This window comes from Malaclemys terrapin, chromosome 1, assembly GCF_027887155.1.
Source record: "Malaclemys terrapin pileata isolate rMalTer1 chromosome 1, rMalTer1.hap1, whole genome shotgun sequence".
NCBI classification, from domain to species: Eukaryota; Metazoa; Chordata; order Testudines; family Emydidae; genus Malaclemys; species Malaclemys terrapin.
Window position 1 is genome coordinate 196,819,152 of NC_071505.1, and position 23,235 is coordinate 196,842,386.

Below are 23,235 nucleotides of genomic sequence, written 5' to 3' on the forward strand. Positions count from 1 at the left end.
CGTCCTGCTTCAATCCTTGCACCTTCCAGTATCATATGGCAACAGCTCAAAGACAGCAAATATAACCTCCTATGGCTGACTTAGTGGAGCTGCAGTTTTTGTCCGTTTGTCCTGCTCTGAATCCCACTAATCTTTCCACTCAGCTCATGTGACACTGCACCCAAAAAAAGGTAGCCCCAGAAGTTCTACCTCCTTATGCAAAAGTGTGAACATGAGATGAGATTACAATTATTTAGCATGAGTCAGATCCAGGGCTGCTATAAATCATTGTAGCTCCATGAAATCAATTCACACCAACTCAGGATCTGGTCCCATCAGTATAGCATAGAGAACGTGCTCGGAACTGTATAAGACACAAAAACACAGACACCACCTGCCCTGAAGAGCTTTCTAGTCTAAAATGATTAAAAGATGGAATTAAAATGGAAAATGTTTATGAACAGATATAACATTCTTCAGTAATTTACCACACAATAATCCTTCCTCTCTAATCAGCCTGCGAGCCATGAGAAAGGAGTCTGCGTCATTGGACTTGCACCACAGATCCACCACCTGAAAGGAAGGAGAGAAAGATTTTAGGGTCCTAGACATGTTATTTTGGGCTCCACCCCCCTGGCGCATTCTGCTCTGTAAAGGAGGCCGGGTTTTCAGAGGAGCTGAGCACCTGCACTTCCATCAGCATCAAATCACTTGCCGCTGCACTTGAAAACGAACACATATGGCAAAGCACATGTAGGCTTCATCCTCAGCTTCCACTGGGGTGAATTTTAATTAATTAATTAATTAATTCCTCATATGCTCCTGCCAACGCTGCAGAAGTAAAACTGTTAGTGTCTAATGTGTTTTGAGTAGTGGTGGGCTGAGGAAGTGGTGTTCAGATCCCCGTCGGGGTCAGGGGTAAGCTAGGGTTCAGGGTTTTGCTGAATCAGGGTTAAGGTTCAGGGAGAGATTCAGTGGTGCTGATGGCTTGCAAAATGCTTTGGCAGAGATTTCAGGCCAAAACCCTAGGGATGGGTTCAAATTCAAGCGCTGTTATTCAACCAGATCTAAAACGTGAAGGGGCTCACACCTGAGGTTCTGGTTTTGTGTGCGACTCCGAGAACCAGGCTGAGTGTTTTCCTGTGGAGGCGGGGAGTGGGGAAGGAGGCCATTCAGGCTAAGCTAGGGCTGTGAAGAACTCTGGCAACTGGGTATGGGTCAGACTGGTGGGCAAGGGAGTTGCTGTGTGAAGGAGAAAGTGAGACGACGTTGCGTTGCACTTCTGGCAATTGTTGTTTGTTTATAACTGTCTCTCTGTTTGCCTGCTGTGTCTTTTAGATTGTAAGCTCTTCAGGGCAAGGTCTCTGACTCTTCCATAGATGTGTCTTCACTGCAATCACAGGTGTGAGTGCAGCTTGTGAAGACATACCCACGATAACTTTAATCTAGCTAACTCAGGCACCAGTAGCAGGGAAGCTGCAGCAGCGTGAGCTTCAGCACTGGCTGTACGAGCCCGCCCAGAACCCTTGGTAATTACTCCGGCAGACAGCCTGTACCGCAGCCCACACTGCTGCAGCTTTATTTCTACCAGCATCTGAGCTAGCTACACTAAAGCTAGGGTGTGTACGTCTAGAAATAACCTCTGTGTACACAGCATCTAGCACTATCGGATCCTATCCCTGGTCAGGGCCTTCCGGCTCTATTAGAATTCAAATAGTAAATAACGATAATAATGAAAAGCACTGGGACCCATTATTAACAAGGCCATAAGAACTGCCTGAAAGTTTGTAAAGAAAGACAGAACAAGGGGGTGCAGTGTTGCAGCATATTTCTGGTTGTCTCTTAAATTTGGCTTCTCCCTGCAGCTCATTTAGATCAGACATATGGAGAATGGTGCCATGGGTTTGGCAGGTTCTAAGCCACCAGCGATAGCTTCTTTTGCATTGGTAACTACTTCAGCTAACTTTCAACAATTAGTGATGGGCCAGAACCGGACGCTGGATCTGAACACTTCTGAACGTGGGGACAGTTTGGTCCGAGAGCCAAACTTCATGGCTGGGCCCTAACCACTCCTCCTTCCCCACTTCCCCATTGCTTGTCACAATGCTACATACTGATCTGTCAAGGACAGTTGGGATAAAGTCATGTCCAATCCCCTCTACTTCCATGGTTGCGTCCTCTGCCGTGTTCAGCTCACTGGGCAGAGCGACAATGGAACCTTCAGGATCTACACCAACAATCTGAAAGGGAAGAATCACTTGTTAGCCACACTAAGAACCTAGGGAAAATGAAGCAGAAACATCTCCAATGAAAAAAATACCAGTCTTCATATAACCATATTTGGCTGCAAAATGTTTTTCTTCCCAAGGTATACATGAATATTCCTGTCCGTTGGCATGGACAGACAGGACCCTTTTGCCCAGAAGTTTTCCTTCTCCTCAGCTTTACAATTTAATCTTAGAAGCATGGGGAACTGAAAGTCTCAAGGATTAGTGATGGGTCTGTGAAGCCTTTTACCTCTAAATCACTAGTCTGAATCCAGCTCACGTTGAGAGTAACTGAAAATTGTTACTATCAAAAGTGAGCTGTATCTGTACACTTCCTGGTTCAGAAAAAGTGGAAAACAGACACTCTAATAATCAGGCTCATCCCAGCTGTAGGTGAGCGAGCAGTCAGTCAATGGCATCGCCCCAGAGGTGACATCAAGGGCATTACTCTAGTCAAAGAAAAGGTCAGAAAAACACCAGGTAGCCACTAATGCTCAATGCACAGGTCAGTCTTTCTACCTACTTTGCATTCCGGGCACTTCTCCTTCAGCTTTCTGCCAATGCCAGTGATGGTACCTCCTGTCCCAGCTCCACCCACGACCATGTGGACCTTGCCTGCAGTTAAAGGAGGTGAGAAGCATTTAGAGAGGATGGAAATGTTCTCCACAATTGGTTTATTCTGGCATGTCACATCAGTAGGTATTTTACACATGTTCTTGTGCACAGAGAACGTGTGCATGTCAAAAACTGGACAGAATTCATGCCAGTGAGCAGAAGCATTGTAGTGCTGTGATGTGCCAATAAGCTTCACCCCATTGTACTTTGATAGATTGCTAGCTTGGTAACTCAATCCTTTTGGACTATATTGTGTTGAAATGCTGCAGACACATTAGCAATAGCAGGTTTCAGGGTAGCAGCCGTGTTAGTCTGTATCCTCAAAAAGAACAGGAGTACTTGTGGCACCTTAGAGACTAACAAATTTATTAGAGCCACAAGTACTTTTATTAGCAATAGCACGCATTGGTTTGGCTGGTCTTAGCATCCAGCTAAGAGAGAGCCTGATTCTGCTCTGACATCAGTATAAGCCAGGAACAGCTCCACTGAAGTCATTGTATTTACACTGGTGTAAAAGTGGTGGAAGTGAGAGTAGACTCAGGCCCTGAGAGTTTTAGGCTGTAACTACACTGGCAAAAATGAGACATAATTTGTTACTGGCTGCTGCCAGGGTTAGCGATGGTACACGTTATAGGATAGGTAGGGCTCAGGCTTTCTTGCCACCATTGTCAACTAACCTTGTTAAAGCACCTGAACCCTGTTTTCACTATGCCTTTCACTCTTTCTACCACTGGGGATGGGTTCCATTTTTGCCCATCTAGACAAGGACTGAAATTCTTTTATTGCCTATTCCAGCCACCAAATGAAGCTGGATTAGTCTCTGCAGCACTCGCAAAGTTTTGAGCCATTTTAATTTACTAATGACTTTGCAGGATCAGCTACCGTGTGCCGATTACTCATATGGATAGTCCCAGGGAGGCCTCTTGAGCCATTTCATCCTCTTAACTAACCCATTACAGTGATGCCACAACTGCAGATAGATGGCCACCTCCACTGTGTCATTCAGCACTTTGTCATGTCCACACATTCCCCAGGCCATCCTGTCACAGTTGAGAGCAGCAGAGGCAGTTGAGCTGAAGCCCCATTAGGTACAAGAGAGAGGAGACTGCTGGTTAGCCATTCTCCATGAGGGACCCACTACTTTGCAATTCGCTTCCTCCCAGGATCCAAATGAGCCCAACTGTGTTGCAAGGCTCATCTCTTTTCCCAGGCTTTTGAAAATGGAGGGGAATTGTAATTACAAGGGTGGGAAATTGTTCAAGGGGGAGGTGGGTCATCTTAAATTGCTGCACTCAGGCTTTATTTAAAGTTATGTCAAGGGTGCCTGTAACTTACCAAGTCCCTTTTTAGCTTTTCTATACATTTAAATAAATAAGTCCATAAAGTAACAGAACCCTCCCTCAGAAGGATATGGCATGTGCAATTCATGGCCGAGATAGAACAAACAGTACCTTCGCACTGCTCCAGGATCTCCTCAGCGGTGGTGTCATAATGAGCCATCGGGTTGCCGGGATTTCGGTACTGTTTATTACAACAGAGAACAGTGTATGTTACGGTTAACAAGGTGGGTCAGACACTGAACTAAGAACAGCTACGGAGGTGTTTTACTCAAGGCATAAAAAGCCCTCCCCTTGTCCTGCGCAACACTGCACCACAGTCCAAGCAGGCCCAGGGAGAGAGTCCTAGTAGTCTTGTAACTTGGTGTCTTGGGCTTTAGGGAGGTACTGCAGTGTGTGGTATGTTTTCCAGTGAGGAGCTAAACAGAAGGACGGGAATGTTGTCCCCAGCTATGGCCCTAAACCCAACCCAATGCCCCCCATGGAAGACACAGGCTGATAGAAAACCTGGTGCTGGCAATGCTGTCAGATGGCACATCCCTTCATGACTGAAAACAAAACAGACAGAGCCTCATGAAGACTGGCAAGAGGGGGAGCTGCATGAGGGTATGGGAGGGGGGTGTAGTGTCTGAGCAAGGGAATTCTGGAGGCAACACACCGGCAGAGACCAGAAGCGGGCATGAAGGGGAAATTATGCTCATAGGAGTGCTGTGACACTATCGAACAGATGTTGTTTGTGCCTCCCCTCTGTGCTAATCCCTTGCCACTGTCAGGTGTTCATGGGGGTGAAGGGGCACGACCACTGTGCCCTGCTCAGACATATTCCTTCTGGGACAGAGTATGCTGCTGGCCACCCCGTCTTGTGCTTCCAGAGGACAAGCACTCCTAGCTACCTCCCAGCCTGCAGGGCTAGGGGGTGAGGGGAAAGAAGGAGCTCCCAGAACTCTGAGCCCTGCAGTTGGTGCAGGGCTGCTGGCATGGGTGTTTCTAGTTCAGTGGTGCCAATTCTTGTGCTATTTGGTGCTTTTCTTAAAGCTCCAGCTCCTGGAGGCCAGCAATTCCCTGAGAAACTCAGCTTTCATTTTTAAAAAAAGTGAGTTTTGAATCCACATGGTTGCAGAGAAAAACCTGCAAATGTGACCAGAGTGCACCCAAAAAGCACATAAACCACATGGCAAAGAACCCTCCCCCCCATGTATTTGTTGTTGTTTGAAGCTCATTCGCAGAGAGGTCTGTAGAGAGGTCAATGAACATCTAGGTAAGAAGACTAAACTAATCTCTCCCCCCCGCAGGTGAACCCTGTGGCAGGAACATACCATCCCTGATAATGTGATCCTTGTATGTATGCGTCAATGTGTAGGGCTCAGATTACCACTGCCCATTCTGTAGCATGGGTTACTACAAGCAGTTTGTTTGACCTTCACTGTGAGCCTATTTATATACACAACATATTTTTTTCCAGTGCTGCCAGTCAAGAACCTTTCATAAGCATAAAAATTTACTTTAAAGTGGTGGTAAAACATTCTCCAGATAGAACCGGATCAAAATGTGCTCAAACCTCCAAAAACTTTGCCTCAGGTTTCACAGTCTCTAAATATGCCTCTTATTTTGTTTTTGCAGCCCAGTGCTTCAAGGAAGAGAAGTCAAGTCACACGTGCCATAAAAATGAGCATTGGTGTCTGGGAGAAGAAATGCGGTGGCAAGAAGTGCCACAATGGTACTGAGCATCTTACAGAGAGATGAGAGAGATGAGCAGACCTAGGCAATCCTGTGCAATCAGATTTAAAGAGAGAACCCAAAAAGTAATTGAATTTACCTGGTCCAGAATGTGGGAGTTCGGGATTTCATATCTCAGCCTCCGAGCAACAGAAACATTAGACTCAGGGGAATCAAAGTTGGTGGCTGGAGTCCTAACAATCTCAGAACCAAGAGCCCTTAGTATATCAACCTGTAAATCATAAAGCAGACACAATAAAGTGATCTCCTGTACTGCCGGTAATCTGAACCTATATATTCATATTAGTGTCAAAAGCCAGACTGGGCTTTGCATTCATAAGACATTTAACATTTAGAGTGGTTTAGAGATACAATGTCTGATTCTCAGTCACACTCACTAATGCTCTTTTACATCGTTCTGGCAGCATAATGGGCCTTTAAATTGGTTAGAAATGCCACCTGAAAATACTCCTAAATACAGAAGGCCTTCCCAACCTGGCATAAGGATTCTAGCCTGGCCATGCTCCTAGCCTCTACAATGAAGTGGTAGCTGGGGGGCATGACCAGAATCCACTGCACTACCACTATTTGCTGGTTTCCAAGAAGCATATGGAGCAAAGCATATGTTAGAGCATTCCCAAGGCTGCTCTAATGTACACCATGGACTGGGCAGCCCCAGCACAGACCCAGATCACCGGTAGAGCAAACTGGCCATAAGCACAGGAACGGAGTACCTGAGAATGAGTGTTTATCAACAGAGAGACACTTGTCTAGCGGTGAGAACAGGAGAGCTAGGTATTAGAGCTCTTCGGTTTCTGATCATTTGTTGGGTGGGTTATTACAGTTGGGCTGAGGAGGTGGTGTTTGATCCAGGTGAGGTTTAGGTTAGGGTTGAGGTTTGAGCCAAGTCAGGGCTAGGATTCAGGTCTGAATTCAAAGGCGCCAAAGTCTTGCAAACTGTTATTGTGAGATTTTTGCCCCAAATGGAGGAAATCTCACAAGATCATGTGAAATTTCTGCCATTTTGATGGGGTTTCTTGAGAAATCTGGTTAATACTCCTATGAAGTTAATATAAATAGCTTCAGTTTACATAAAGGGAAATGGACAGAGAGGTTAAGTGACTTGCCAAAAGTCACACAAGAAGTTGGCAGCAGAACTGGAAATAGAACCAAGGAGCCCTGCATACCTTTCCTTTGCTCTTACCATCACACACACCAGTAGACATAAAATTGCATCATCTCTGTGCAGAAATGTACCATATTTGGTTAATATATTGCACCAGCTGCATAGCGGACACCAGATAATCAGTCAGATTATCATTGCCTGCTTCATTGTCCAGAGAACTCTTTTGAATAACTACAAAAATATGCCATTACTTGTAACTAGGATCGTTACCCTATATAGGAAAGGGTTCACTAGTTCTCAAGAGAGAGAACTTTCCCCATTCCCAGGATTTCAGTGTAATACCATAAAGGACTCTGACCTTCTCCATGCTCATTTTCTCTGGCAACACAATGATGCAGCGATAGCCTTTCACTGCAGCAACCAGGGCCAGCCCGATTCCTAGGCAGTGGGGGAGGAAAGGGAATTATTCAATGACAGCATCTGGCAACTGACAGTCATAGTCTCCTGCACCTCCTGCATTAATCTGGTAAATGTAGCTCATGGATTTGCACTTAAAAGCTAAATAGCAATGTACCATCTTAGACTTTTTGCATGCTCTCTGACAGTCCTAGTGTAGGAGGATGTTCTAATTTGAGAGCTTACTTGTAATTAAGTCTCTGTGTCCCTGAGAACCGGGGAGGAGCAGTGTATTTTCACAGCATACAAACTGAAGGGACTGGAAAGGCTCAGAAGCATTTTTCTACACTTAGCAAAGCGCCAGTCTCTTGTTTTCCCACATGTGTCGTTTCACACAGAAAAGATATAATTACACTTAGACAGCTCTCTGTTCTCCTCAGGTCTGCTTAACGCACCCCACCCCCAGCAGTCTAATTTGTGGGATAAGGCTGCCCATGCGCCAGTCTCACTCCATAGCTAGTTGGCAAAGTGTATCTGTGCTCTAATTTCACTCTGAATGACTGACCGAGCCAGCTGTTCCCATGCTGGCTGGGGAAGGCAAATGAGGCTTTAGATTCTGAATTGATACAAGAGGATGCGCAGGGCAGGCGTGAAACATTGCTTCTGTACTAGGACACGCTGTTGAAAAAGACTGCAATACCCGCAGGAGGTTAAATTCAGGCTGCAGCCTGTCAGAGGATTGGTAGAAATAGCTTTAGTATTAGAGCTAGATCAAATGGTCAGATAAGAGAAAGGCAAAGAAATGCCACTGTAAGGCCCTGACTCTGAGCTCAATCATGCCATTCAAGCACAGCCCAGTGTGGGAAGCGGTATGGAGTCACATGACCCCTAGACAAGTACAAGGAGGAATGCTGCCTCAGGGATGCAGAATTCCTTCCTGAGCTCTGTGGCATCTACACTCTTGCATAGGGTGCAGTTTAATCCCCCTCAACTATGCTGGTCTTGTTTGGCCTGCTAGAGGGAGGGGTTGGGGGGAGACAGACCCATAGCCCTAGCTGCTTGCGGGTGCTGCACTCCACCAGGAAAATCGGAAGGGTGCAGCCCTGGCCAGTTGTGTCTTCTTCTTGTGCAAGCTACAGAATGGGGAAAAGCTCCTGCACCTTCTCTCCCAACCATGAACTGGCCCTAGCTTGTTCCTGGCCAGCTGAGGCTAAATAAGGCAGATATGGAAGAAGCGATGATATATTTGTAAGCTTGGCAAAATTCAATTTTCATTTGTGCTATCATTGTGATGGATCATATTGATGTTTATTTTTAAGCATTTTAAAAGATTTGTAGCCATTTAAATGATCAAAGTTGTGGAACATTATGGGGGCAGGGTAAGAGAATGACTTAATGACAATAGACATCAAGGTTCAAAAAGTCAAAGCTTTATAGCTACTAAAACACAAACCGTCCACATCACCTGTCAAAATATACAACCTAAAGAGCTTTCTACCATCAAATCCCACCTGCTTTTACTATTCATTCACTTGTCCATTTGTAACAAGCCTAATTCAAAAGTCCAGATCACTGGACTTTGTCTATAATAATGTCTCAAGCAGCATTTTTCTTACTTTGCCTATCTGTAAATTTTGATTGTTAGTGATGGAATTATTTTTCCATTGGTTTGTGTGTGTGTACAGTGAAATCAATATTTACTGACATTTCTAATCTTTCCAAGCCTATTTATTTGCTGGGGGAATTCAGGGAAATTCCCCTGTGAAAACTCACTCTAACTATTAAATAACCTCGCAGCCAGGAAATGTGCTTTACATGCGTCAGCTCCTCTAGAACTTTTTGTTAGATGTATTGTTGTTAGAGAACTCCCAATATTACCACACACTGGCTCTGCAGTTTTGACACCTTAGTGCGGTTTTAACCCATCTAGGAATTTCAGCACTAAATCACCCCTGAGATCTCACTTCCTCCGGTGTGTTGCAACACCTAGGCACAGTTTGAGATGGGGTGGGTGAGTTGTGGACAGAGACAGAGTTATAAGGACAGAGACTAATTTCCAGACTAAAGCATGTAAAACAATGTAACACACATGTCTGCAACTGCACCTCGGGCAAGGGGGTAAATTTTCTTAATCAAACTTTCCCTGCAAACATGAATACATCAGCAACAGATAGGGTCAATGGGTACTGGAAAAGGGAAAACTGCATTTAACAGAAAAGGTTTAGTAAGCCTCATTTCCCCTCTTCATTGTAGTAGGAGCTGAAAGGTTCCAAAAGCTTCCATCCCACCCCCTCCACTCTCCCTCAAAAATATCAGGTCATCATTCTATTCCATTACCATGCTATTCAAATGCAGGGCCACAGATCCAGTCCCTACCTGTGTTTCCTGATGTTGGCTCAATGAGTGTGTCTCCGGGTTTTATGATCCCAGCTCTTTCGGCATCCTCCACCATCCTCAGGGCGATTCGATCCTTCACACTCCCCCCAGCATTGAAGTACTCGCACTTTGCCACTAGAATTTGAAGGGGAGCCCAAATTACAAATGAGCCCAAATCCAACTTGCCTGCATACAATTTAATCCCTGCTATCAAATACACTAAAACCATCACAACAGAATGGCCTTCTACACAGAGAAACACATCAGTTCTTCTCAGATTCTCACCATTCACCCCCCTCCAAGAACACAAAAAGTACGGTATGTCATTGTAATTAACCACTAGCAAACCCCCAAACACATCATTATCTGCAGCGTTAGTCTATAGCATAAGGGCCATGTACATAAGAGATGGAATGAAGAGATATTGTTTGTTTTACATTTTAATAGCATTTGTTATTCAGAAAAATTCAAGTCAATAAATAATAACAAGTTCTACTACCGAGTGCCAGATTTCTAAGTCTGTTTCATGAGCTACCAGTCCTCCCATTTCTGGGCACAAGAGGATTGCCAGGCTGGGTCACACAGTCATAAAGTGGGTGTTTCTCCTTCCTTTGAGGCATCCAACAGCAGCCAGTGTCAGAGATGGAAGAAGTGAGTGCACGGCTCATGGTTAAGGCTACGATTTAGTCATGGGTATTTTTAGTAAAAGTCATGGTCATGGGCAATAAACAAAAACTCATGGCCTATGACTATGACTTTTACTATAAACACCCCTGACTAAATCTTAGCTGTCCTGGCCCCGCAGCCACCGCTGCTCTGGGGGGCCCTCAGGGTGCCACTACTCTGGGGAGCCTGGGTCCAGCCCCACCAACCACTGCTCTGGGGGGCCCCGGGGCCAGATGCCTGAGGCTGCCGAGCAACGGCTGCTCTGGTCACCCCCAGGGCCGCACTCCGGCCGCTGCTCCGCCACCCCAGGACAGCTGCTCAGGCGGTCCCCAGGGCCAGTCACACCCAGCCACTGCTAAGGCAGTCTCTGGGGCCAGCTGGCCAGGGCCACCAAGCAGCAGCTGGTGCAATTATCCCCGGGGCCGCTCAAAAGCTGCCCGTCTGGCGGGCTGTGGGACCACCTTAACAGCTGACATTGGCACTGGCTGGCCCCAGGGCTGCCTAAGCAGCTGGCTCCAGGGCCAGTTGCTCTGGTGGCCCTAGGGTCAGCCACACTGTCCGCTGCAGCTACGGAATTTCATGGAGGTCACAGAAAGTCACGGAATCCATGACTTCCACGACCTCTGCTGCAAACTCACAGCCTTAATCACTGGCCTTTTCTGGTGCAGCAGTTCCTGTGTTGTTGTAGATTAGGGTTACTATACGTCCGTTTTTTCCCGGACATGTCCGGCTTTTCGGCAATCAAACCCCCGTCCGGGGGGAACTGCCAAAAAGCCGAACATGTCCGGGAAAATGCCGGCCGGGCACTTCCCCTCCCGCGGCTGCTCTGCTCCTCCCCTGACTCTTCGGCTCTGTTTAAGAGCCGAGCTGCCCGAGCACTATGGGCTTCAGGCAGCCCCCTTGCCTCCGGACCCCAGCCGCCGGCCGGGCACTTCCCCTCCTGGGCTCCGGCGGTGCAGGGTCCGGAGGCATGGGGGCTGCCCGAAGCGGTAGTGCTGGGGCAGCTCGGCTCTTAAACAGAGCCGAAGAGTCAGGGGAGGAGCAGAGCCTCCGGCCGCGGCGGCTCTGCTCCTCCCCTGACTCTTCGGCTCTGTTTAAGAGCCGAGTGCTACGGGCTTTGGGCAGCCCCCATGCCTCCGGACCCTGCGCCGCCGGAGTCCGGGAGGGAAAGTGCCCGGCCAGGGGCGCAGGGTCCGGAGGCATAGGGGCTGCCTGAAGCCCAAGCGCTACCGGCTTCACGGTTTGCCGGGCAGCCTCCAGACCCTGTGCCCCCGGCTGGGCGCTTCCCCTCCCAGGCTCCAGCTGTGCTGGGGAAGCGCCGTCCGGGGGCGCAGGGTCTGGGGGCTGCCCGGCAAACCGTGAAGCCGGTAGCGCTCGGGCAGCCCTTTTCGCTTGGCTGGGAGTGGGAGGGAGGAGGGGGCAGAGTTAGGGCGGGGAAGGGGTGGAGTTGGGGCGGGGCTGGGGGTGGGGAAATGGGCGGGGTCAGGGCCCCATGGAGGGTCCTCTTTTTTTATTTGTTAAATATGGTAACCCTATTGTAGATTTATAAAGAGGTAGAGCTTTGAAAGTAACTTTTTGTGCTGTTTTTCTACGCTACCTAATGAAATAAATAATTGTCACTGGGCCAGAGTCTCATATTCTTACTCCTCTTGAGTAGTATCTTAGAGCCGGTTCATGCTCCCTTTGAAGCCAAGGGAATTTTGATACTGGCTTCAATCAGAGCAGGATTGGGACCTTACTCCACAAGAAGTCCAGGGGGCCGGGACAACTTTTGGAGTAAATACTACTCAGGGAGAGGAGGGATAACAGAACCTGGCCCTGTTTGTTGAAGGCCAACAGCTGAACTCGTGCTGAACAGAACAGGGAGGAGACAGGATGGAATTTACAATCTAAGAGCCAGTTTGTATCACCTTAACCAAGGCTGAGTTGTAAGGACCGTACTCTGCAAGGAACGCCCTTATGAAAACAAATCAGTAGACAATGTACTTTCAGGGTTTAAATTTTATGAGGTAAATTGCCAAAATCAGGCTACAGGGACATTCCAAAAGGCAAACATGACTATTTTTAGTCATTCCCACAGCATTGTTAACCCCTTGTTCATACCAGTTACCGCAAAAGTTTATTTTGCAGTGTACTTTGTGCTAATTGACAGGTGTAATAAAAGAGACCGTAAGGCCACTCATTTAACTTATGTTTCCCTTCCAGTCCTGCACCAGCTGGGGAGATAACATCCTGGTAAATAGCAGCACTGCATATCTTCCTGGTTTGCTCACTGACTCTTTGAACAAGCCCCTTCTGTGTCTCCTGGGGACATGCCTCCTAGTAACAACCTCCAATGTATGGGCAGCCTGCAGAGGTGCACAAGTAATTAATAATCTGCCCGTTGCCTGTCCTCTCTCCATCCCTGCTACACCAACTCATCCAGCCTTTGATACAGGGGCCCAATACCAGGGGAAAGGTACACTGGAAAATGTCTTATCTTGAAATGAACCTCAGAGTGAGAAGAGCAGATGGGAATGGGACCCCAAAACTGGGAGAAAACAAACATTTAATCATTGTTAGCATGGAGACAAGCCACAGGACAATAACTGCCTGTGCTTTTTCTGATTTCCCTTAGCACCTGCAATGCTACAGCCTGCACATACAGGGGCCTTATCACCTGCTGAAAGACTAGCAATCCTCCAAGCGAAGAAAAAGATGCTGTTGAGGGACTGTAGTGACTGTATCCCAATAAAGGGATATGAAGGCAGAGGAGTGAAGGGATGGGTTCCTGGAGCATTCATAAAGAATCAGAATGGAATGTATGGTTCTGGAGAGGGACCTGATGCACATGATGCATGCACTATGCTCTTTTTTTATTCAAGGCGTGTTATTTATTAACTATGTCATTTGCTGGATCACCTGAGACAATGAGACATGGGATATGTTGGCCAGAGAGTACAAGCGCTAGTAATACCAGGACAAAGATGAGGAAGACCTAGAAAAAGGTGGTATGAGACACTGAAGGAGGACATGAAGAAAGTATGTGTCAGCTTGGAAAACGCACTTGATAAAAATATGTGGGATGGCAAACAAGAACCACCAACCCCAAATGATGGGACAAGACAAAGCTAAAAAATTTCACTGAGGAACAACTCTCTTGCATCATTAGAATATCCATCCCATTCACCCATGAAAGCTCATGCTCCAATATGTCTGTTAGTCTATAAGGTGCCACAGGACTCTTTGCTGCTTTTATAGATCCAGACTAACACGGCTACCCCTTTGATACTCATCCCATAGTATTAATCTATATAATAAGATTCCAGGGTTATCATTCTGTGTGTGTGTCATTCTGAAGCCTAGAACTAGGGTGACCAGACAGCAAGTGTGAAAAATCGGGACGGGGGTAGGGGGTAATAGGAGCCTATATAAGAAAAAGACCCAAAAATCGGGACTGTCCCTATAAAATCGGGACATTTGGTCACCCTACCTAGAACGTCTGAGTCAGTGTGAAGCAATAGAAGCAGCTGCAAGCATGGCTGAGAGCTCTTTTTGTCCAGGATTTCACCAGGTTCAATCATCACTGGGATTTGCAGTCTGCTACTATCCAATTGTTAAGTTGTCAGGTGATTTTCAGCGTTTTTACACACAACTATGAATTACACCCATGCAACAGCATGGGCTTTCAGCTAGTTCCTCCTGAAATCAATACATAAACTTTTCAGTCATTTCCTTGGGTACAAAACATTCATTATCCACAACTACCCCTGGCCTCAAAGTAAGAGCAACACACAACCCTGACTCTATTTCTCTAACCAGTTGGGGCATTTTGCAGAGGCGCTCCCTCCAGCTGTCCATAACATTCAGAAAGTCTCTGCATCGCCTCCTCCCTTCCCTCTGTGAGGCTCCCTCCCTTGCTCTCGCAGATGTGCAAAACGCAGCAAGCAGCTATCACAGAAGGCATGTCATCCGGCCTTGCCATGAGACACTTCCACCTTCCCCTCAGTCTTTTTGAATGCACACTCTGCTCTCATTCAGCAACCACACACGGTATCGTTAAAAGTCAACTTTTTTCTTCCCGAAGTGTCCAGTAAAAGGAGGCAGGGGGAGAGCTGGGTCTCCCAGAATGGCAGGAGGAATCAACTTCACTAATGTCTATGGAATCCTGAGAGCAAAAGTTCCCTTTGCTCAATCCAGCAAACAGGCCTAAATTTCTAAAGATCCTGGCATCCTGGACCTTTCCAGATCACCTGGCATTAATAGCTGTGAACCTTCCACAGTGATTGGCCAGCCCTTGCAGCAATGAGACATATCCTTCCTGTTGATAAAATATTTGATGTGGTGTGGGGGGCAAAGAATAGTCCCTATATAGTTCAGTAACCCCATCTATGCAAAGCCATCAATAACTTCCTGTGCATTGCTATGCTTTGTGACACAGCACAGCAGCTCCCTCTAAACAGCACTGCAGACCTCAGTGACAACAGGCCTGACAGTTGATCTACCAACAAACTGGCTAGCCACTGATCAATGGCAATCAGGGGCGGCGAGCTCCCAGAGGGTGAGGGCCACATATTTCTCCATGCTGAGGGGACCTCTCCTGTTGGTGTTCTGCTGCTGCAGCTCAGGGGTGAGCTCTGCACAGGTCTCTATAGGAAAGTAGCCGTCCGCCTCCTGAAGTTCTGCTGTTGCCTGTCATCCTAGTTCTGAGTCACCCTCTTGTCCCATCAGTCACTTTTAATTCTTTGAGACCATAAAGGGCTCTCATCCACGTGAACCTGCTCCAGGAAAATTCCCTGCAGAAATAACTAGCTGAATTCATCCTTCTGCTCCTCCTTCACCTGTAGCCATATAGGCCAGCCATCCAAAGCCACCAAGCCAAACCCATCTGGGTGCACAACTGCCAAAAGCACATATCTCATCCTGTTTGTATTAACAGCTGTCATGATTGTGGCACTCAGGAGCCACTTGAATTGGGTGGGACAGTCCCGAAATGCAGAGTTCAAGTCCCGTTCCTGGGCTGAATGACTCCCTGCGACGCCGCTCTGCGCCTGCCTGAAACTCAGGGGCAGCGCCAGCCTCTTCCTAGTGTTGGGAGTGAGGGGGCTGAGGAGGGCCTTACCCTCACCACGAGGCCCCACCCCCTGGTCCTCCTATCCCACCCCCAAGGCCCTGGCCAGGCCAGAAGCCGGAGCTGGGCTCTGGTAAGAGCCACCTAGGGAGCCTGGGCCACTGTGGGGAGCCCTAGACTCTCCACCTGCCCTGGGTGACGCATCCCAGGGGTGGGGACATGGGCAAGGAGCCGCTTTTGGGCATCCCACCCAGGGCACGTGCAGGATTCGGGGTTCCCTACAGCAGTCTGTGCTCCCTGGGCGGCTCTTACCATGACCAGGCTCCAGCTTCCAGCCTGGCCGGGGGTGGGGCCACGGAGGAAGAGGATGGCGGGGGTAGGGCTACTGCATGTATCCCACTTTTGCCTTTTGAAAAGGTGGTCACCCTAGTGCTCAGCAGTGTGTCCTCCACCATGCTGCCTGACAGCAGTTCTAAAATGGTGCTGGCAAAATACAGATGAAGACATGGATGCCAGGAGAGGAATCATGGGAATTTTTTACTTTGACCCCAGACTTTTAATGGCCCGGTCAGCAATGCTGACCGGAGTCGCCAGGTCTCTTTTCAACCGGGCGTTCTGATCGAAAACTGGACACCTGGCAACCTTACAGAAGATGTATGAAGTGTAGCTTTGGCCATGTCTGTCCCAAGATATTAGAGAGACAAGGTGGATGAGGTGATATCTTTTATTGCACCAACTTCTGTTGGTGAGAGAGACAAGCTAAAGCTAAACAATCTATTCCACCTTGCATTTTGCTGTGATGCTAGGAGTACCCTTCCCAGCAGGGCCGGCTCCAGGCACCAGCTTGCCAAGCAGGTGCTTGGGGCGGCCACTCCGGAGAGGGGTGGCACGTCCAGCTATTCGTCGGCAATTCGGCGGACGGTCCCTCACTCCCGCTCGGAGCAAAGTACCTCCCACCGAATTGCCGCCGCAGATCGCAATCGCGACTTTTTTTTTTTTTTTTTTGCGCCACTTGGGGATGCAAGAACCCTAGAGCTGGCCCTGCTTCCCAGACCTGAAGAAGAGCTCTGTATGGCTCAAATGCTTGTCTCTCTCACCAACAGAAGTTGGTCCAATAAGAGATAATACCTCACCCGGCTTGTGTCTCTCTAATGTAGGAAGATGGGCAGGCAGGAGAGAGATGCTGCCATCTTTAAAGGAGAAGGATGGTCCAGTGGTTAGAGCACTAGCCTAAGACTTCAGCGATCTGCATTCCAGTCCCCTTTCTTTCTGTGTGATTTTGGGCAAGTCACTCAGCCTCTCTGTGCCTCAGTTCTCCATCCATAAAATGGGGATAACAAAACTTCCCTACTTGACAGAGGTGTTGCAAGGATAACTACATTAGAGATTGTGCAGCGTTCAGGTACTACAGGAATGGGGGCCATACAGAATAGATTGGTTTGTACTGTTTTGCTGTTCCCCTAGGCTCTGCCAAAGAACTGGAGCAGCAGCTACATCAGCTCTGAGATTTTCTCCCTCCAAAACTGCTGACCCTGATACTCCTCAATTGCACTCGGTATTGCAAGTAGCTGAGTTGCTCCACAACACACAGCCTGTTTTTTAAAAATGGAGATTAAAATCACAGGATACGTACGCTCCAGCAGTAACAAAAATGCAGCGGAGCAGTGGGGCTAGTAATGGTAGTAGTAAGAGTCTTCCTGTGAAGACCATTTTGCTGGATCAAGGCCTGGGTTACTGTCAGTCAGGTGCTTGTTACACTGCAGTTTGAAATGCAGACCACTATTTTAGCTCTGATAAATAACCGTAATGGAAAGGTCTAGAAGTATCCCAGATATGCCATATTTCTCCACCTTCTTTTCACACTTTCCCAACCTTAGTTAGTTACTCCTGACTCTCTTATAAAAGAGGCCTTGTCCGCCCCCAGCTTTTGAGCTTGCCACTCAGTTCAGAAAACCTGACAGAAGAGCAGTGGACGTCGGATACTCACAGAACTCACACTTCAGTCCATAGGCTTTCCCAATCTTGTTGATTCGAACCAGAGGGGTGCGGCCAACTTTCTTCAGAATATTCGGCAGGATGTTTGTTTCTTCCGGCCTGTGTTAGTGGAGGCAGAAAGATATATACCGAGGGTAACTGTGACTGTCATTCAAATCCACATAAAAAGGAAACCAGAGCAAAACTTGAGAGAAATAGAGGCTTCAACATCTGCAGGAGAGGAGGGCTGAGGAAGATTTTGATTCCAGGACACCATACTAATTGCCTAGATTACTAATGATGATAGGCATCAGTGATGAAAAAGAGCTACAATCTCTGTCAACTGGACTACAGGAGGGTGTGGTAGGAAATACCACCATCCCCTACATCAGCAACACCCCCTAATGAATAACTTCATTTTAGCTGCCTTTGTGATGCGACTCGCAGGACACTGTTGCCCATTCAAAAACCAAACATGTCCCTTCTTACTGCTTCCACCCTCTTACTTCTCTTGCCCTGTGGCTGTGCATGCACTGATCAGCTGGAGGGGGGCTTCAAAGAGCCACCTGTTACCAGAGTTGGCCTTTTAGCCCCCCATGAAGGAAAAACTCAGCTTTGGCTTTCAAAAATCTAAATGTGTAGCCCTTTTCCTTGTGAAGTTAGTCTTGCAAATGTAAACTAACGTAACCTGATAACTAGGGCAAAAAAATAAAAATAAAAATAAGCCAGGCTGCAGCAGAAGACTGGGATCAATTTAAAGATTCTCTCTCTCTCACACTCTCTCTCTCTCACACACACACACACACACACACACAAAATAAGCCAGTTAAGGTTGAGGTACAGCCCATCCCACAGCACCCTTATACAGGATCCACACAGTGAATGTGAGCAAGAAAAGTTGAGACCAGCAGAGCTTGTTAACATTTTCAGTTGTCTGTGAGCCAGCTGGTGCTTCCCCAGCCATACTAGCTAGCTAGGACCTACTCACGGACATGCAAGGGAAGGCTGTAAGCAGTGAGGTAAGTCCCACCCATCTCAAGAACCTAAGGAGACTCATTCCCCAGCTGACCAACTAGACCTCTATCAGAAGGGAGCTGCTTACCCAGCCAGCCACTGCTGAGAGGAGAGGCTGCAAGACAGCTCCTGCCACCACTGCTGCGGCTTTGAGGAAAAGCTTCCAGATAAGGGAGTTAACTAGAAATGCCTCCATTCAAGGGCTAAGCACACAGTGCGTCAGGAAATACTGGGCCAGGATGGTTGCAGAAACATGTATTGATATTTTTTAATAGGGGAATGTATTTTACACAAGGTGTGGCCCATGCACCATCTGCGGAGGCTGAAAACTTCTACGGGAGCCCTTGTTAAAGTTTGCCAGCACATCACTGTGTGTGGGCAGGAGGTATGTGAATCTGAACTTTTGGGCCTGCCTGTCATCTATTCTTCTTGTGCTCTTTTCGATAGACACTAAGTGAACTGTGGCTACAGAGGTGGGTCAAAGTTCCTAGCATCATTGATTGGAATGAAGCTGCCCAAACTGACTTGCATAGTGCATGACTTTTTCCCCCCTTGATGAAACAGTAGATGTACCCATCTGTATATAGTAATGCATTTCCCTTCCCCAGCTCCTTCACTGGGTTGCAAGTGGGTGGAGTTAGAGAGAGGACAGGAAATGGAAAGTAAAAAAAACTTGTTCAGATGGTGTGAGGCCACCTGTAGCCTGATCTAGAGGAGGCATTTACTCCCCCAGGAGGGCTCTGATTGTATGGGGAGGAGGTGACCAGCCCTCTGTGGAGAAAGAAGTGGTTCAGGACCATTTAGAAAAGCTGGACGAGCACAAGACCATGGGGCCGGATGCACTGCATCCGAGGATGCTAAAGGAGTTGGTGGATGTGATTGCAGAGCCATTGGCTATTATCTTTGAAAACTCATGGTGATCAGGGGACGTCCTGGATGACTGGAAAAAGGCTAATGTAGTGCCCATCTTTAAAAAAGGGAAGGAGGAGGATCCGGGGAACTACAGGCCAGTCAGCCTCACCTCGGTCCCTGGAAAAATCATGGAGCAGGTCCTCAAGGAATCAATTCTGAAGCACTTAGAAGATAGGAAAGTGATCAGGAACAGACAGCATGGATTCACCAAGGGCAAGTCATGCCTGACTAACCTAATTGCCTTCTATGATGAGATAACTGGCTCTGTGGATGAGGGGAAAGCAGTGGATGTGTTATTCCTTGACTTTAGCAAAGCTTTTGATACGGTCTCCCACAGTATTCTTGCCAGCAAGTTAAAGAAGTATGGGCTGGATGAATGGACTATAAGGTGGATAGAAAGCTGGCTAGATCGTCAGGCTCAACAGGTAGTGATTAATGGCTCCATGTCTAGTTGGCAGCCAGTATCAAGCGGAGTGCCCCAAGGGTCGGTCCTGGGGCCAGTTTTGTTCAATATCTTCATTAATGATCTGGAGGATGGCGTGGACTGCACCCTCAGCAAGTTTGCAGATGACACTAAACTGGGAGGAGTGGTAGATACGCTGAAGGGTAGGCATAGGATACAGAGGGACCTAGACAAATTAGAGGATTGGGCCAAAAGAAATTTCATGAGGTTCAACAAGGACAAGTGCAGAGTCCTGCACTTAGGACAGAAGAATCCCATGCACTGCTACAGATTAGGGACCGAGTGGCTAGGCAGCAGTTCTGCAGAAAAGGACCTAGGGGTTACAGTGGATGAGAAGTTGGATATAAATCAACAGTGTGCCCTTGTTGCCAAGAAGGCTAACACCATTTTGGGCTGTATAAGTAAGAGCATTGCCAGCAGATCGAGGGATGTGATCATATCCCTTTATTCGGCATTGGTGAGGCCTCATTTGGAGGACTGTGTCCAGTTTTGGGCCCCGCACTACAAGAAGGATGTGAAAAAATTGGAAAGAGTCCAGAAGAGGGCAATAAAAATGATTGGGGGCTGGAGCACATGACTTATGAGGAGAGGCTGAGGGAACTAGGTTTATTTAGTCTGCAGAAGAGAAGAATGAGGGGGGATTTGATAGCTGCTTTCAACTACCTGAAAGGGGGTTCCATGGAGGATGGATCTAGACTGTTCTCAGTGGTAGCAGAAGACAGAACAAGCAGTAATGGTCTCAAGTTGCAGTGGGGGAGGTTTAGGTAGTATATTAGGAAAAACTTTTTCACTAGGAGGTTGGAGAAGCACTGGACTGGGTTACCTAGGGAGGTGATGGAATCCTTAGAGGTTTTTAAGGTCAGACTTGACAAAGCCCTGGCTGGGATGATTTAGTTGGGGATTAGTCCTGCTTTGAGCAGGGGGTTGGACTAGATGACCTCCTGTGGTCCCTTCCAACCCTGATATTCTATGGTTCTATGATTCTATGACTGCATTAAAGGATTGTAGGGTTTAAAGACAATGCTGTCATACTTTGTTAATTCAGATACTCGATATTTCAAATACATCCCCAAAGAGGAATTCTTTGAAATTCTCATGCCACAAGGGTGTGCAAGTAATATCCCGACAATGGATTGCTGCTCACAGGTAACAAGATTTTAAATAGATACTCCGGACCAGAGTTAGTCTCTCATTCACACAAATCCAGAGCATTAGCTAGAGAATCATGTGTTTATTAGTATCAGACTCACTCTGATAACTCACTTGGAACAAGAGTGCACAGGTGAATAAACCAGATCTGGAGTTCAGTGCCCTTTAAATGACTGGTTGTGCCTTTATTTGCCGGTCTCATAAAAAACATCAGTCTTGTCAGCTTTTTCTGCCAAGAGCCTATGGCTGCAAACTCTTTGGATTATGTCTGCACTTTGAGTTGGGGGTATAATGCCTAGCTGGAGAAGACATACTCGCACTAGCTCTGATTGAGCTATTGTGCTAAAAATAGAATGTAGCCATCAGTGCCATCCCTAGCTATTCTGGGGCCCTACACAGCCCCCCCCCACGGGGGGGAGGAGGTGTCTGGGGCCCCAGGCCTCTGTGTGTGGGGGGGGGCAGGGCTGGCTTGGGGAACAGGGGGGAACTACCTCCCAGCACTTACCGGCGGCGTGGCTGGGGCCAGGCTGCTGCACTTCCCGCCGCCGGTGAGTGTAGGCCCAGCCCGCCCGCGCTCCTCAGGGAAGTGGGGCTGCGGCGGAGCAGGGGCAGGAAGAGGCGGCATGGGGCGGAGCAGGGGCGGGGGCCATGGGGAAGAGGTAGAGCAGGGGCTGGAGCAGCACGCAACTGAGCAGGCCTGGTGCCCTACGCAGCTGCGTACTTTGCGTATGGGTAAGGACAGCCCTGGTAGCCATGGCAGTGTGAGAAGTGGGAGGGGCTAGCTGCCCTGAATATGTACTCATCTTGAGACCATAGGCATGAACTTGGTGTGACTAACCCCTCCTGCTGCTCGCAACCTGTGGCTACACTATTTTTAGCACAATGGCTTGCTCCGAGCTGGTGTAGGTATGTCTTCTCAAGCTGTGAATCACACCCCCAGCTCCAAATGTAGATATACCCAAATCTATGCCCTTAGCAGATTAAGGAGGTAGTATGCCTGTACTGAAAAGTTAAGTAGCAAACCCAAAAAACTTGTGTCGAGTATTTTTTTTTAAATATGTGTGTCAGTCCACATGTCTATAACACAAACAGAGCCAGAATTTTAGCTGGTGTCAATCAGTTTCAATAGAATTTTGCCAATTTACAGCAGTTTAGGACCTGACCTCCCTTTGTTTAGAGAGAAATATTTATCCTGTCATATAGTAGAGAACTCTGATTTTTCCAGAAAGGACTAAATTCTGCTCTCAGTTAGACTGGTGCAATATAGCCTTCCAGCCCGGGTTTATCTGTTCAGCTCCAGTGGAACTAGAGCATGTCACTACTACCGGGCAAATTACACACATTTAAATGGCCTTTGGCCAAGTAGATTGGAAGTTTATGTCCTTGGACCTTTTACTCAGAAAAAAAGATTACTCAAGGGGTGTGTTTATTGAATCCATATCTTAAGGCAGAGCGGAGCCATTTCCTTGCCTTGGTCATTTCCTTGCCTTACCCAGAGTTGTTCACCTCCCATTCAATTTCAGATATACAAACACACCCCGTATTTGTTATCATGATTTGAACTCTGAACCCACCTCATCCTTGAAATACCCAAGATGTATATGGCCTACTGGTGATAAAGGTAGTAAATATAGATTTAATTCTCCTTCAAAACTGACAAATTTTGTTGCTTTTTTTGTGTGTGTGTGCTCTATGGATTGATCACAACTCCGTGCACTCAGTACTTGATATTTGAAATTTGAGTTCTCTTGGTTAGTCATGATTGGTCCCAAAAGCCACATGCTTTGTTTCTGTAGTGGGTGTGCATAACTCCTCTTACCAGGAGAAGGGCTTGAAGATGCTCTGAGGGCTTTGAATCTAAGGGAATGGTGACCATTTAGTGGAAGAGAGCAGATAAGAAGGGTTAGGAGATCCTATCTAGGCCCCAGAGACCTTATCCAATGCATCATTCTTAGAAAAGAAAAGTAAGTTTATTGGTGAGTGCAGAGTTAAAATTTAACTTTGTTTGTCACATACACAAAGTAACACTGTGATGCGTGAAAAGTGTGGTCAAATCCTTGTCTGGATTATTTAGTTGCCTCTGTGCCCTGTCTGGTGTTTTGTAGAATTAAACAGCATCCTTTATCAAATATACTGACTGCCTTTATCAGTGACCAGCAGACAGAGAAGAGAAACAGTCATAGCAGAAGAGAAGG

At 47.4% G+C, this 23,235-nt stretch overlaps 1 protein-coding gene across 1 annotated transcript in view; it reads right to left on the bottom strand.

The window, feature by feature from the left end:
- The window catches only part of LOC128830610 (cystathionine beta-synthase-like), a 41,921-nt gene that overhangs the window by 13,470 nt on the left and 5,216 nt on the right, over positions 1–23,235 (bottom strand). The window contains exons 2-9 of the mRNA XM_054016476.1: positions 17,516–17,622; positions 9,813–9,947; positions 7,399–7,478; positions 6,015–6,146; positions 4,313–4,382; positions 2,770–2,861; positions 2,094–2,219; positions 468–552 (exon numbers count right to left, since the gene is read on the bottom strand). Coding sequence (XP_053872451.1) covers positions 468–552; positions 2,094–2,219; positions 2,770–2,861; positions 4,313–4,382; positions 6,015–6,146; positions 7,399–7,478; positions 9,813–9,947; positions 17,516–17,622 — 827 coding nt within the window. The remainder of the gene's footprint in view (positions 1–467; positions 553–2,093; positions 2,220–2,769; positions 2,862–4,312; positions 4,383–6,014; positions 6,147–7,398; positions 7,479–9,812; positions 9,948–17,515; positions 17,623–23,235) is intronic.